This window comes from Dendrobates tinctorius, unplaced genomic scaffold, assembly GCF_039654945.1.
Source record: "Dendrobates tinctorius isolate UK_male_01 unplaced genomic scaffold, ASM3965494v1 ptg000315l, whole genome shotgun sequence".
Taxonomy (NCBI): domain Eukaryota; kingdom Metazoa; phylum Chordata; class Amphibia; order Anura; family Dendrobatidae; genus Dendrobates; species Dendrobates tinctorius.
Genome location: NW_027361982.1, coordinates 6693574 through 6709298, shown reverse-complemented (window position 1 = coordinate 6709298; position 15725 = coordinate 6693574). Strand labels below are relative to the sequence as shown.

Here is a 15725-nt window from a genome sequence, read left to right as displayed (position 1 = left end):
ATATCTGTAATTAGATGTAATGTAAGGCATTTTGTCCAAACTGAATAAACGTCAGTCTGATAACCCGTTTTCTGAGGTCATCCATTCACTTAATCCCCTTGGTCACTTTGGTCTGCACCAGCTCTAGTTTATTTAGTTTACTCATTTATATAGTGCCATTAATTCCACAGTGTTTTACAGACATTATTGGAACTGTCCCCGATGGGGCTCACAATCTAAATTCCCTATCAGTATGTCTTTGGAATGTGGGAGGAAACCGGAGTGCCCGGAGGAAACCCACACAAACACGGGGAGAACATACAAACTCCTTGCAGATGTTGTCCTTGGTGGGATTTGAACCCAGGACCCCTTATGTTCAGCTCTGTCCTTATTGTACACTGGAGCCCAGAACTGTACCCAGTATATAAGTGCGGCTGCACCAGTGACCTGTACAGAGGAAGCTATGTTCTTGTCATGTACATCTATGCCTCTTTTAATGCCTCCCATTATTTTATGAGCCTTGGCAGCAGCTGCCTGACACTGGCCACTAAAGTTTAGTTTGCTGTCCACCCAAGTCTTTTGCAGTGACTGTTTTACCCAGTGTTTTACTAATACATGGCTAATTGTTTTTTTGTTTTTAAGCAATTGCATGACCTTACATTTATCTACATTAATCTGCATTTGGTGCAATGTTTTGTGTCCCATTATTTTTCATGTAGCAAAATGATCTTTCTATAGATAAAAAAGTATTCATATAAATTGTTTTTTTTTTTTTTTTCTTATAGATCCAGAGATTTCAGACTCTGCAAAAAATAAAATGGCAACTGGAATTGGTGGATTTGTCTTGGGAGGAATTTTTCTGATTGCTGGTATTGTGATCTACATGAGAGGACGAAAAGGTAATCACAGATTATCCCGTCAGTGATGCCTGAAGTCTCACTGTTATTTCATGTGAATTGTCAATGTAAGCCAATGTGCTGTACAAGTGATTTATGACTTTTCTCCTGCACTTTACAGAAGTCTCATCCCCTGATTTATCCCTTTAAAAATTTCTCCTAATTTTTGTTTCCTTTTCAGTTGAAACCTCACTTCGTGGACCACAAAGCGAACGTAAGTTTAGAAGTTTTAGATCTGTACTAATCTATATAGTAGACAAAGCAAACTGACTTTTGTATTAGTTCTCATATATGGATAAATTGAAATTCCCATCATTAGGCTATGTGCACACGCTGCGGTTTTTGCTGCGGATCTGCTGCGATTTTGGCCACTGCGGATCCGCAGCAGTTCTGCAGACAGTGTACAGTAGCATGTTATCCTATGGGATTTATATTCTGCTGTGCACATGCTGCGGATTTTTAACTGCGGAAAAGCTGCGGTTTTGAATCTGCAGAAAGAATTGACATGTCATTCTTTTCTGCGGATTCCGCTGCGGTTTACCATCTCCTCCATTGTAGAGGTGATAAACCGCAGGGGAAAACCGCAGCCTAATCTGCAGGTAAAACTGCAGGTCTTTTTACCTGCGGTTCCGCAGATACAAATCCGCAGACCAATCCGCAGCGTGTGCACATAGCCTTAAGGGGTGGTCACAAGTACAAAGTAATTGTCATCCTAAATCCCCATCTATTGAGTGTGATAATGTAAGCTATTTTCTAATATACTTGAATTAAGAATTCCCTAGCTACACTTTCTAACTGATATTCTCTGTTTTTTTTCACTTCCTTGTTTATGATGCTTCATTTGAGAATCCCCAATGCATCCTGGGATACTCAAATATAGCGTCATCGGGGGGCAGAGGCTGAGGTCACTGTTACAGCCGCTGCCCCCGCCCTGAAGCGAAGTGTCATCAGTGATGCTTGTTTTAAGAGCTGGGCTAGTCCATGCAAGGTGTGCACCGTGACAGCGCGCTCTCTGTTGCCGGCTAAGATCAGCAGTAGGTAGGATTTTTTAATTCAAATATATTAGAAAATAGTTTAGATTATGGCACTAAATAAATAGGGACTTATGATGAAAATGACTGTGGATTTTGGACCACCCCTTTGTATATGTCAGCATATGGCTACAATGTCACTTACCAGTCTGGTAACACTTATACACTCACTGGCCACTTTATTAGGTACACCTGTCCAACTGTGTGTTAAGACTTAATTTCTAATCAGCCAATCACATGGCGGCAACTCAGTGCATTTAGGCATGTAGACATGGTCAAGACAATCTCCTGCAGTTCAAACCGAGCATCAGTATGGGGAAGAAAGGTGATTTGAGTGCCTTTGAACGTGGCATGATTGTTGGTGCCAGAAGGGCTGGTCTGAGAATTTCAGAAACTGCTGATCTACTGGGATTTTCACGCACAACCATCTCTAGGGTTTACAGAGAATGGTCCGAAAAAGAAAAAAAATCCAGTGAGCGGCAGTTCTGTGGCCGGAAATGCCATGTTGATGCCAGAGGTCAGAGGAGAATGGGCAGACTGGTTCGAGCTGATAGAAAGGCAACAGTGACTCAAATTGCCACCCGTTACAACCAAGGTAGGCAGAAGAGCATCTCTGAACGCACAGTGCGTCGAACTTTGAGGCAGATGGGCTACAGCAGCAGAAGACCACACTGGGTACCACTCCTCTCAGCTAAGAACAGGAAACTGAGGCTACAATTTGCACAAGCTCATCGAAATTGGACAGTAGAAGATTGGAAAAACGTTGCCTGGTCTGATGAGTCTCGATTTCTGCTGCGACATTCGGATGGTAGGGTCAGAATTTGGCGTAAACAACATGAAAGCATGGATCCATCCTGCCTTGTATCAACGGTTCAGGCTGGTGGTGGTGGTGTCATGGTGTGGGGAATTTTTTCTGTGCACTCTTTGGGCCCCTTGGTACCAATTGAGCATCGTTGCAACGCCACAGCCTACCTGAGTATTGTTGCTGACCATGTCCATCCCTTTATGACCACAATGTACCCAACATCTGATGGCTACTTTCAGCAGGATAATGCGCCATGTCATAAAGCTCGAATCATCTCAGATTGGTTTCTTGAACATGACAATGAGTTTACTGTACTCAAATGGCCTCCTCAGTCACCAGATCTCAATCCAATAGAGCATCTTTGGGATGTGGTGGAACGGGAGATTCGCATCAGGGATGTGCAGCCGACAAATCTGCGCCAACTGTGTGATGCCATCATGTCAATATGGTCCAAAATCTCTGAGGAATGCTTCCAGCACCTTGTTGAATCTCTGCCACGAAGAATTGAGGCAGTTCTGAAGGCAAAAGGGGGTCCAACCCCTTACTAGCATGGTGTACCTAATAAAGTGGCCAGTGAGTGTAAATCCCAGTGACTGAGAGAATGGATGGCCCAGTGCCCCTGCATGTTTTCTTCTGCAGAGCAGCACTCCTGATCTCCTAATGTATAGGGTACTGCAACACATGACCATTTTCAGTGTTCTGAGCTTAAAGAGGTTGTTCACTACAATAAATAATACCCCCATCGATTTAAACAGTAGAAAGAAGTATTTTTTTATAACACCTCTTATTGCCATTCTTGCCTGTCAGCGGCGCTATCGCTGGCCGCTCACTCGGCATCACTTGACCCTGGCTGCAGCCGCCGCTGATATCCGCTGACATCACGTCAGGTACTGGGAACCCAGAGATGTGACCCAGTGGTATGCACCAGTGAGTGACTGGGCTGTGGGCGGAGTGTCACATCACAGCTCAGCATCACAGGAGGTCAGGAGTGCTGATCTGCAGAAGAAAACATGCAGGGGCACTGGGCCATCCATTCTCCCAGTCATTGTGTAAAAGCCATCACGCCAGTGTCAAGGTGTACCCAAATTTGGGATTGTCCTAACCTCTAATATTAAAACCTTACCATGTTTCAAATTGACGTCAATGTGAATAAGGACCGAGCAGGGCTGGGTCCCAAACATGGGTACACAGCAAATGGGAATCTATATAAACGCAATATCCAGCTCAAAGGAAGGACATAGTAAGTCACAACCAATCTGTAGGATACATTAGGAAGACTATTGACATTTCATACACACCAGTAGAAAATCGTAGTTATTGTAATATTTTATTAAATAAGCATAATCATAAACGCTTAAAATAAGGCATAGCAATAAGTTATCCTCTGCATTTTTAGTAATTGCTTAGTTTGCACTTCTTAAAAAGGTTTTTTGAAAGGCAACATAGATGACATATCCTTAAAAGAGGCCATTAATGTGATTGAGGGCCCACCCCTGAAATCCGTACTAATTGACAGTGCAAAGGGTCTCCTGTAAGTTCCATCATCCCGTCATAGATTGCGCATGTAGCACTTCTGCCCCGTCCTATGGGTGCGCTATCAATGTATATTCTTGCAAATCTCCTTTACCATTGGGTTACCATATGGAGAACAGTTAATGTGATTTTCCCCTTCCACTAACCTTCTGTTCTGTGATCCAGGGCTGTGTCCTTAAATTGTTCTCTTATTTGGATTGTATGTAAATGCTTCATTTAGTATCCTGATATTCTCTAATTGCCTCTTTTACATTTCTCTTTTAGATTTCATACATACTTAAGAAGTACTGTAGAATGTCTGAGAAACGAACGGCCACCTTCTATTCTTGCTGTGCAAATTCTGAAATCTCCACATTGACTATTGAAATAAATACAACCATTATATGCAAAGCAGAGAATGGGAAATATAAAAGCACAATGATATATTTGTTACTTTCTGAAAATACATTTATTGATCTATTGCTGACATAACAATATGGAAATTCCATCCTTTAAATGCTCCCTTATATTTCATATCTGGATCATTCTGAAGAAAAGATTTTTTACAAAACCACTCAGCATTGCCAAAAAGAAAAATTATCATCTCCTGCCCATCCACCTACACACCACAGCCAGGTCTCCTGCCATTTTCTGACCATGTTCTTATTGATAGGGACATCATGTAACCACTATTACCAAATAACGAGCGTGGTGATGAACGACACATCACTTCTGCAGCCAGTGATTGGCTGCAGTGGTCACGTGTCTTTACAACTGGAGTCACTTGCACATTAGTACAAGAGTCATTTTAGCAGACGAACATCACTGGGAATCCTCTATTTTAAAGGATCTACCACATTTTATCACTATTCAGACCCATGTTGATCCGCAGTAATAACAGTTACCTTGTCTATGTATTTTCTAAGTTGTTGTACGGGAGATAAATCAGTGCCAAGAAATCTTTTTCAGAAAAGTGTTTGGCCGTACTTGACATAATTTTTTAGTAAAAGTCCAGGCTTACAATTTCCTACAATTTTGGATTCAATGGTTAGGAAAATTGCTGAAGCTCTTTATCCTGACAAGTAGTTACATTCATCTGTCCAGTGATCATTATCATTCAACATGTACAGGTGCTTCTCACTAAATTAGAATATCATCAAAAAGTGAATGTATTTCAGTTCTTCAATACAAAAAGTGAAACTCATATATAGAGTCATTACAAACAGAGTGATCTATTTCACGTGTTTATTTCTGTTAATGTTGATGATTATGGCTTAAGGGGGTTTTACACATAATGAAATCACTAGCAATATCGCTAAAGCGTCACCGATTTTGTGACGTAGCAGCGATATTGCTAGCGATATCACTATGTGTGATACTTACCTCCGACCGGCTCCCCCTCTAGCTATCACTGATCGCGCGAGATCGTCCACGTCCATTTCTTGTCGGCCGCTTCCTGCTGGGGTTTCTGCTGGCGCCGACGAGCGACGCGTGGACGCGGGCGGGAGGACATCATCATTGCCGCGTCTGAAAGGTAAGTAACGACCGCTGCTGCTTCGCTACGTCGCTGTGAGATCTGACTGTTTGGCAGCTCACTAGCGACCATTTAGCGATGCACCAGCATTCCTGACCGCGTCATATCGTTGTCGGGATCGCTGGTGCATCGCTAAATGTAAAGGGGGCTTTACAGTCAATGAAAACCCAAAGGTCATTATCTCAGTAAATTAGAATAATTAACAAAAACCACCTACAAAGTCTTCCTAAGCATTTATAAAAGTCCCTTAGTCTGTTTCAGTAGCTCCACAATCATGGGGGTAGATCACTCTGTGTGTAATAACTCTATATAATGAGTTTCACGTTTTGTATTGAAGAACTGAAATAAATTAACTTTTTGATGATATTCTAATTTTGTCAGAAGCTCCTGTAGATTGGAACAAGGACTCTTCTCCGTGCCAGTCTACGACCAACGGAAACAATAGAAAAAGGTGACCATTATTTGTACTGTAAAGTCTGCACAGAACATGTCAGCTCACAACTGAAAACATTCCCACAGCAGCCCACCCTCCCTGACTACAAGCGCTGCCTCCTTTGTGCCAGTCTATGGTTTCTGACCACTACCAATCACACACAGTGGGGGCAGACGTAGAACTCCAGCAAATACCTGGCTCATTGCATGAAGATGGCTACGGTTCTTGAAGTGACTGTACATTTTGCTCATGTATAAGGGAGTTTCCTTAAAGCAGTCTTATAATCATGTGAAAATTAGAAAATCTAAACTGTGTCAAATAACTACTCATAGTTTGGTCACATTCCTATTCATGTTTAGAAATTCATGACGTCATCTTCCCTGACATTTTCTATTATTAATCCATTGAGATTAATGTCACCAGTTTTGCTATCAAACGGGAATTCAAGTTTTTCCAATTTCTCAGATTGTTGTCATTTTAAGCCTTTTACTAAATAATGTCCTCTAGATCTGGGGGTGGTTTTTTATATATATCAGGCTAACTTATTTTTTTCATTGCTATATTACTGGGAATGTATGGACTGGTCACAGGTCTCCCGACACAAATTTGACAGCCTCATATTGACACCAGTCTGGGAGACCTGCAGCGAGTCCGTGCTTGGACCATAATGCAGAGCCATAAGGGATTATTTATCTCAATGGACATGATTTGATTCTACCCTTGGCTCTGAATAAATGGCCCCTGTGTGGAGCTGTGGTACTGCTGTGTCTGTGTGCATTGTAAGGGAGTTGTGGAGGATGCTGATAAATAAAGCACAATGCACATTATAATATAACAGAGGCCTGCTGCACAAGTTTTCATACACTGCAGTAAGAACAAAAGTCAAACTCGTCCATGCTACATACATTTTTGATAAGACCTTGGGGCTTGCTGATTGTGCTTTTTTTGCTAATTTTGTATAATAGCTTAGAAGCTTTGACGATTGCAATGTCTGAGTATTTTCTATGTCTGTCTGTATGCATACATCAATAACTGATTGCTTCATTGAAAGCTGCCTGTATAACTCATATGCTACAGCTGAAATTGATTTTTAATATATAGTTGCATCTGTATGTTTTGAGTTTTCTGCTTAATGCTTCATTTAAGATCCAAATAAACTTGGTTTTGGCCATTAAGTACTGATACATTATTTTTTTCATAAGAGGTTGTGTTTTTTTTGTTATGCCTATGGTTGCTTGTCAAAATGAAAACTTGGAAGTGCAGCACTTGAATGCAGCTGTCAATGCTGACCTCCGCTGTCTGATCTAAAGTTCTCTACTTATATAAAAAGGAACATCACCGAGTTTATTCTACCTCATCCGAGAGCAGCATGATGTATAGGCAAAGACCCTGATTCCAGCAATGTATCATGTACTATTCTGGCTACTGCAATTTTGATAACTTTTTTTTCTGCTTCAGAACTAGCAGTTCTCTGCTGAGCTAGGTATAACCCACCCACACCACTGATTGGCTGCTTTCTGTGTACACTTTGCATAGGCAGAAAGCTGCCAATTGATGGGGTGGGGCAGGGTTTGACAACCTGGCAGCACGTTTACTAGTCCTCTAGTGCTAATCTGTTGCTGAGAAAACTTTTATCAAACTCCGCAAGCAGCCTAGTAAGTGATACATCACTGGAATCCAGGTCTGTGCAACTACATTATGCTACTCTCAGATAAGTAGGCAAAAATCTGATAAATTCCCTGTAACGTCAATGGGACTAGTTTTTTCCCCAAGCAGTTTAGCCTGTAGTTTATAAGTCTGTTTGCTATCTGGCCATAAATATGAGATTTTTGCTGATCAATTCTGATATTGAACTGACAAGCCTCAGTGGCAATGGTCAGACGGCATTTTATTTAAAAAGCCAAAACGTGGTGTTTGTCTGACAGATGCTACATTTGGTGAGTTTACCACATGTCTTTTAACAAACTCAAAACAAGCCTTACAATTTTTGTGTGCAAATAAAGGCTTTTATCTGCCCACTCTTCCATAAGGGACACCACTATGGAGGGTGTGGCTTATTATGGTCGTATGGACAGATACTCCAGTCTCTGTTTGGGAGCTCTGCAGAGGGTTACCTTTAGGGCTCATACTCACTTGCGAGAGACTTGCACGATTCTCGTGCGAGTCTGTCACATGAAAACCTGGCACAGCCGCCGGCACTGGGACCGGAGCGTGCGGCTACATGTATTTCTATGTAGCCACACGCTACATTAGAAGAAAATGCAGCCAGACAGGACCCATGACCTGGAGAGAAGGGGCGTGGTAAGAAGGGGGATGAGAGGTAGTGTAGCACGGGAAAAGCCAGAGAGTTCCCACCAGAGGAAAGAGAAGGTAGGGGCCGACTGCGCTCTGCGAAGTAAGCTGACGCATGGAGCGGAGACCCGGGAGAGGTTCAGTGAGGGCTCCCGAGTAGCAGTGGGCGCGCAGAAAATCGGGCGCCGAGCGAAGCTGCGCAGCACGGGTGCACTGGGGAACGAGCACCAGGAGCAGTGATGTGGGGTGTGTATCCAGTTATCGGCGGGTGCGCAGCAGAGCACACACCAAATAGAGACTTGTGCAGAGCTTCACACTTCTGCTCTGCAGATTAATGGACTAGGGGCTCAACAGGCAAAACCGGTTGCCACCAGAAGCGGGGCCATATGTAGGGCGGGGAAGCCTGAAGACGCAGTGTCAGCCTCCGCCAGCATTCCAACATCCATCAGATCGCACGCAACTAAAAGACAGCAAAATCACAATAAGTTGAATATGATAGTAAGACTGTTGCGTTGTATCACAATAACACTGTTTTCACTTGCTTTTCCCCTTCCTGTTATCTCCCTGTTATTCCCCTGTTATCTCCCTGCGAGTTTAGTGCTATAAATTAAACCGCACTCTTGTTAACCCTTGCTCTACATCCCTGCGTTACTGCATCCTCATACCCGCTTACATTTGGCGTAGTCGGCAGGATGCAGTCCACGAACGCAGAGGCAGCAGACCAATCTATCATGAGTACCCTGAGGTCTAGCTTGCCGCTAGGAGCCATGCTCAGCAAGCTCCCAAAATTCATGGGGAATAATGTAATGCTGTGGGACTGGACCAAGCGGGTTAAAAGCATTGAGAGGATGAACCCTATGATCCTTGCTATGCAAGCGGAGATTGCTGTGATGGCCTTGGATGGTGAGGCTCGGTGTTCTGTGTTGTTTCGTCCCCCCCATGAATGGGATACTCTGGACAAGGTGGTACAGATTCTGGAACAGATGCATGGGGATCCCACCAATGTTGGGGCATTATGGATGCGACTGTTTCACCGTGTCCAGAGGGAGTCTGTAACTCAGTACATTAATGCACTGCAAGAGGTGAACGCGTCTATCGCTAAACCGGAGGATGTGGGGGCTATAGAAGTGGGACCCCCTGATGTGATACTGAGGGATCAGTTTGTGGCAGGCGTGTGGGGGCTATAGAAGTGGGGGCTATAGAAGTGGGACCCCCTGATGTGATACTGAGGGATCAGTTTGTGGCAGGCGTGTGGGGGCTATAGAAGTGGGACCCCCTGATGTGATACTGAGGGATCAGTTTGTGGCAGGCCTCAGGGACGCACCGCTTAAACTTTGTGAGAGGGCCTGCGTATGACCTTCTGGGGAATTGGTGCAGAAGAGCATGTCAGAGAGCAGGAACAGAGGACGGCAGCCTTGGCAGGGATGGTCTGGAGCAATGAGATACCCACCCCGTCCGCGACTGAACCATTACAATGACACCGGAGCATTCGCCTGGAAGCATGAAGGAGGGTCATCGAATCTTGGATCAGATGTTGGCAGAATTGACAGGACTCTCACCACAACAGGTGCAACACGTGGAAGCTGTACTGGAGCACTACCAGAAGGTCTTCGCTTGCCATGAAACCCACGAAATTCCAACAGGAAGTGCTGCCCCAGTTCAGGAGAGATATCGACAGATACAGCCTCAGATGTATAAGGAAGTGTTAGGGCTGGCGGAACGCACCAAATAATAAAATAATAGGTGCATTCGCAGCCCGGGGTCCACCGTGCAGGGGTGGTAAACTGCTGCTTAGTAATGGCGGAAGTATAAAGCGGTATACAAAAGGTCACACATGGGTTAACGTCACCCAGTGTGAACAGAAGCGAACTGTGTTACGACACAGAGCCGCACTACTGCTGAACATAAATGCCGGAGTCTGTTAAACTCACACCACTTGGCAAGAGAGCGCTCAGTATGTGGTCACAGAACTCAGCCCCTGCGGACGCCTCTAATGAACGCTGACCACAGCGGAGTGCAGATTATGTGCACCGTGGCGTAAAGACAAAGCCACCGGTGGATGTTGATGCCAGTCTCTGACTCTACCTCTACCTGGACCTCAGCCTGGGCGCTAGCAGGCTAGGTTACACAACACATGCGTACCAAGGGTAGGGGTTTTCCAATGAGTCATTCACCAGAGACATTCATACATGCATACAACACTCACTCCACATGGTCTAAATCTTTCTCTATATTAGAGCATGGCCGAGCGGTCATGCAAACCTTTTATAGCTGCGTCCTTCCGGGACCTTCCTGACCTTCCTGATGGTCCAATCCGAGCTGGAGAAGGACCTGAGCATGTGACCTCCGATCTCCAATGAGAGATTGTCCCATGGGCATGCTCAGTGGACCGAAAGGAGGACTTAGTCCCTGGAGTAGCTCGCTGCTGACCAGCATGCGTTGCTATAGCTGGACCAGAGGTGGCAGCAGCAACCAAACCTACAGAGCTGGTTTGAGCAGAGCGCCTGGATCGACGAGTCTGCTGAGCAGCCTCCTCTGCGGCCGGAGAGGAATAGGAGACTGCCAAATGCAAGGCTCAGGATTCCTGCTGTGCAGCGACTGGAACCCGACGCCTAACAGGAAGTAAAGGAGATGCTGGGTCATATGCTGCAGAGTGGAGTCATACGGGAGTGCACAGTACAACGAGATACGCTCTGTATACCTCACTGTTTGTGCGATCGGGATGAGAGATTACGGAGCTGGAGTTAGACCCAGAAGATTACCAGGGGGTGTCTTCTTGGGTTTTAAGAACACCAACATCGACTACAGACTCTTCACCGGCTGGTGCAGACGAAGTTCCGAGAACTCTAGCACCATGAAACGATGCCTACTTGAGGGACAGCTCTGAGAGCAGGAGATCGGGTGTTGATCCGGAACAAGCGGCCCCAGGGAAAACTGGAACACCGATGGGAGAAGACCCTGCATCAGGTGAAATGCCAAGACAATTCTGACGTGCCGTTATATGAAGTCCAGCCTGAATGAGAAGTAGGAGCACCTACCCGGATAGTTCATCATAGCATTCTGCGGCCCTGTCTGTCCCAGGGTCCTGAGGAAAGAGAAGGAGTGCCGAACATCACCGATGCGGCTAACTCGACAGTTCACGACTGTGACGGAGAAGAGTTGTTAGCCTCACCCCCAGACCTGAATAGTTCACTGCCTACCTCTCCCAGGGAAGTGAGCACTGAAGTGCCAATGCCTGAAGCAACAGAAAGGGCAGACTCATTGGATCAAAATATCCTCTCGCCTTATATCAGTCAACCCGGATTACGGCGATCGAAGCGGACGACAGCTGGAGTGCCTCCCACCCGTTATGAACAAGACCAATTCATCATTCAAGGAGTGGAATGTGAACACCTGTTGATGGAGCTCTCGCCCGTGGAATGGCGAGTTAAAGGAGAGCAAGAGTGTACAGAGGAAGACCGGGCTGAGGGTACCTGTGCAATGCCGGGTCCAGAACTGCGGAGGCTGCGTCCAATGTTGCAGGGTGGACGGAAATGGGAGCCGGAGAGGACCCATGAACTGGAGAGAAGGGAAGTGGTAAGCAGGGGGATGAGAGGGAGAAAGAGAAGGTAGAGGCCGACTGCGCTCTGCGAAGTGAGCTGACACATGGAGCGGAGACCCGGGAGGGGTTCAGTGAGGTCTCCCAAGAATAGGGCGTCGAGTGAAGCTGCACGGCACGGATGCGCTGGGGAATGAGCACCAAGAGCAGTGATGTGGGGTGTTTATCCAGCTACCAGCGGGTGTGCAGCAGAGCACACACCGAATATAAACTTGTGCAGAGCTTCACACTCTGCAGATTAATGGACTAGGGGCTCAACGGGCAAAACCAGTGACCGCCCGTTGCTACCAGAAGCGGGACCGTGTGTTGGGCGGGGAAGCCTGAAGACGCAGTGTAAGCCTCCACCGGCATTCCATCATCCATCAGATCGCACACGACTAAAGGACAGAAAAGTCACGATAAGTTGAATTTGATAGCAAGACTGTTGCATTGTATCACAATAACACTGTTTTCACCTGCTTTTCCCCTTCCTGTTATTCCCCTGTTATCTCCCTGCAAGGAGTTTATTGCTGTAAATTAAACCACACTCTTGTTAACCCTTGCTCTGTATCCCTACGTTACTGCATCCTCGTACCTGCTTACACCTACATAGCCATCTATAAAGTATAAAGGCTCACAAATAGCCTTCCAAATATTATAATGGACTGCATAGCCCTCCTTATAGTTTAATGGGTCCCCATAGTCCTCCATATAGTATAGTGCACCCCCATAATCCTCCATACAATATAATATACTCCTCATATACTTCCATATGGTATAATGCACTCCCCATAGTCCTCCATATAGTATATTGCACTCCCTATAGTCCTCCATACAGTATTATGGCCACCACAATGTTCTCACTGATTAAAAACAAACACACAATACTCACTTCTCCTTGTTTCCCCGCTGCTCTAGTCTGCAGTGAATGTTCTGAAGCGCTGCACATCTCAGTGCAGCAAGAGTCATGTAGTGTCGTAATCACACCTGCTGCATTCAGATGTCAGCTGCTAAGGGAGAATAATAGAGGAGGAAGCACCAGCTGATGCCCCCCCCCATAATTACTGTTCAACTGTATTGGCATCCATAATTTCAATATAGCTGAATATGCATTCACGGGCAGGTGTGCACGCTGTCAGTGTTAGCATCAGGCCCCCCTTTGGCTTACAGGCCCCATAGCAGGTGCTGGGCCTGCAGCTATTGGCGGTACAACAATGGTTCATTTCTATATTTCTTGCAATCTCTTCCCAATCCAAAAACTGTTGCAATTTACCTGCATAGTAGTCAAATAGTATAGGATAGGCAGAAATTGGAATAAAAAGCCCTATCCCTAAACCCAAATGATTGTGCACTTTGTTTCATGTGTATAACCTTTCCAGCCATTGACTCATTCTTTACCATTAGTCAGCCCTGAATAGCCTGCTCAACAACTGAGTGACCAATCGTTCCATGATGATGTAGGGGAGAGGGCCCCGGTAGGGTCGGACTGGCCCACCGGAGAACCGGAGCATTCTCCGGTGGGCCCAGGCACTGACACCTGCTGGCATACTGGCCAGCAGCTGACTAGGGCCCCCACTGCTCTAATAGTGGCACACCGAGCTTCTATAGGACCCCTGAGTCAGGGGGACCTTCCCGGTGCCAGCGGAGCAGCAGCTGGAGACAGGAGCTTGTCCCCGCTGCTGAAGAGAAATTAATATTCACGCTTCCCCACGCCCCTATGGGCATGAAGAGGAGTGAATACCATTTCACTTTAATAGCAGGCAGTCTTAGCCGCAGGCTGAGGCTAACACTGCCCAAATGTAAAGCCGGTGCGGCTGCATCGGGGCCCTGCATCAATGGGGGTGGTGGAGGAAGCAATGAGGGAGGTTATGGAATAGGCAATGATGGGGTGGTGAGGCAGAAGGCAATGATGGTTGTGGTGGAAAGGACATTGATGGTGGTGATGGGGGGAGGCAATGATGGAGGTGTTGGAATGGGCAATGATGGGGATGGTGGGGAGAAAGCAATGATGGTTGTGGTAGAAAGGACAATTATGGTAGTGGTGGAAAGGACAATGGTGGTGAGTAGAGTTGAGCGAAACGGGTCGGTCAAATTCAAAAGTCGACGACTTTCGCTTCCCCATTGACTTGCATTGGGTTTCGTGTTTCAGTCGGACCTTTGAATTTTCACGATAGTCGGCCGATTTCGTTCGACTCGACTTTTGAGAAAGTCGAGTTTCATGAAATCCGACTCAACCCTAAAAATGGCAAAGTCACTCATCTCTAGTGGTGAGGAAGGAGGCAATGATGGAGATCGTGGAATGGGCAATGATGAAGTGGAGTGGAAAGGGAAATGATAGGGGTGATGGGTGAGAAGGCAATGATGGAGGTGGTGATGAGGACAATGATGGGGTGGAGGGAGAGAGCAATGATGGAGGTGGAGGGGGCTGCATTATACCGTATGAGGGGGGCTGCATTATACCGTATGAGGGGGGCTGCATTATACTTTATGAGGGGGCTACATTATATTCTGTGGAGGCTGCATTATATTCTGTGTGGGTGCTGCATTCTTCTCTGGGGGTGCTACATCATACTATATGAGGGGGGCTGCATTATGCCTATGAGGGGGCTACAGTATATTGTATGGGGAACTGACTTATGAGGGGGCTGCATTATACTGAGGGGCTACATTATATTCTGAGGAGAGGCTGCATTATGCTATATGAGAGGGGCTGCGTTATACCATATGAGAGTGCTACATTATATTCTATGGGGGGGCTGCATTATAAATTATGAGGGGCTTGCATTATATTTTGTGCGGTGCTGCACTATACCCTATGAGTGGGACTGCATTATATTCAATGAGGGGGCTGCATTTTATTCCATGAGGAAGGCTACATTATATTCTATAAGGGGGCTACCCCAACCCCTGCTACATAATTAAGATGTGTACTACCTTATATTATACCCTGATATTAGTGCTTTACCACACAATTGGTGGTCTTGCATTTATTTCTATTAGCTACATAGTGGGTCCCAAGAATAATTTTCTCTGGTGGGCCCAAGGTGCTCCAGTCCGACGCTGGGGCCCGGAACGAATAACCACTGTTTCTGGGTCGGAACTAGGGGGGCTGTCACTCAAGTTCCTGAGGGGTACATTCCCGTGGAGTACAATTACAGGCCAGGACCGACCTCTGACTGGGAAATGAGGGGGCGGGTCAAGGATAGGGGGCGGAGCAACTATAAAGCGAGCAGCGCGGCCCAGCAGGGAGCACTTGGTGAGAGGAGAGACCAGGGGCAGGAGGGAGGAGTCTAAGTGGGAGCCAGAATCAAGAGTGACTCAGCACTTTGGGGACTGCAGCGCCCAAGCCCTGTCTGACAAGGGAGGTGGACGGCACCAAGCAGCACGAAGAGAATACCCACCAAGACCCGCAGCCGCCTCTGCCCTGCTCCGGATCGCAGCTGCGGCCTACTCACCGAGACCCATGGACGCCTCTGCCCCGCTCCATACCACGACTGCGGCCTCCCACCCGAGACCCGCGGCCGCCGCTGCCCCACTCCATACCATGGCTGCGGCCTGCTCACTGAGATCCGCGGCCGCCGCTGCCCCGCTCCGTCCCGCAGCTGCGGCTCGCTCACCGAGACCCGCGGGCGCCTCTGCCCTGCACCATACCGCGGCTGCAGCCTG

The 15725-nt window shown here is 46.6% G+C and overlaps 1 protein-coding gene across 1 annotated transcript in view; it reads left to right on the top strand.

The window, feature by feature from the left end:
• Window positions 1–7365, top strand: part of LOC141073762 (HLA class II histocompatibility antigen, DQ beta 2 chain-like) — a 52152-nt gene extending 44787 nt beyond the window's left edge. Inside the window, exons 5-7 of the mRNA XM_073561163.1 lie at window positions 765–878; window positions 1057–1089; window positions 4509–7365. Of these exons, the coding sequence (XP_073417264.1) occupies window positions 765–878; window positions 1057–1089; window positions 4509–4525 (164 nt within the window). The 3' untranslated portion in view covers window positions 4526–7365. The remainder of the gene's footprint in view (window positions 1–764; window positions 879–1056; window positions 1090–4508) is intronic.
• Window positions 7366–15725: the final 8360 nt, after the last annotated feature.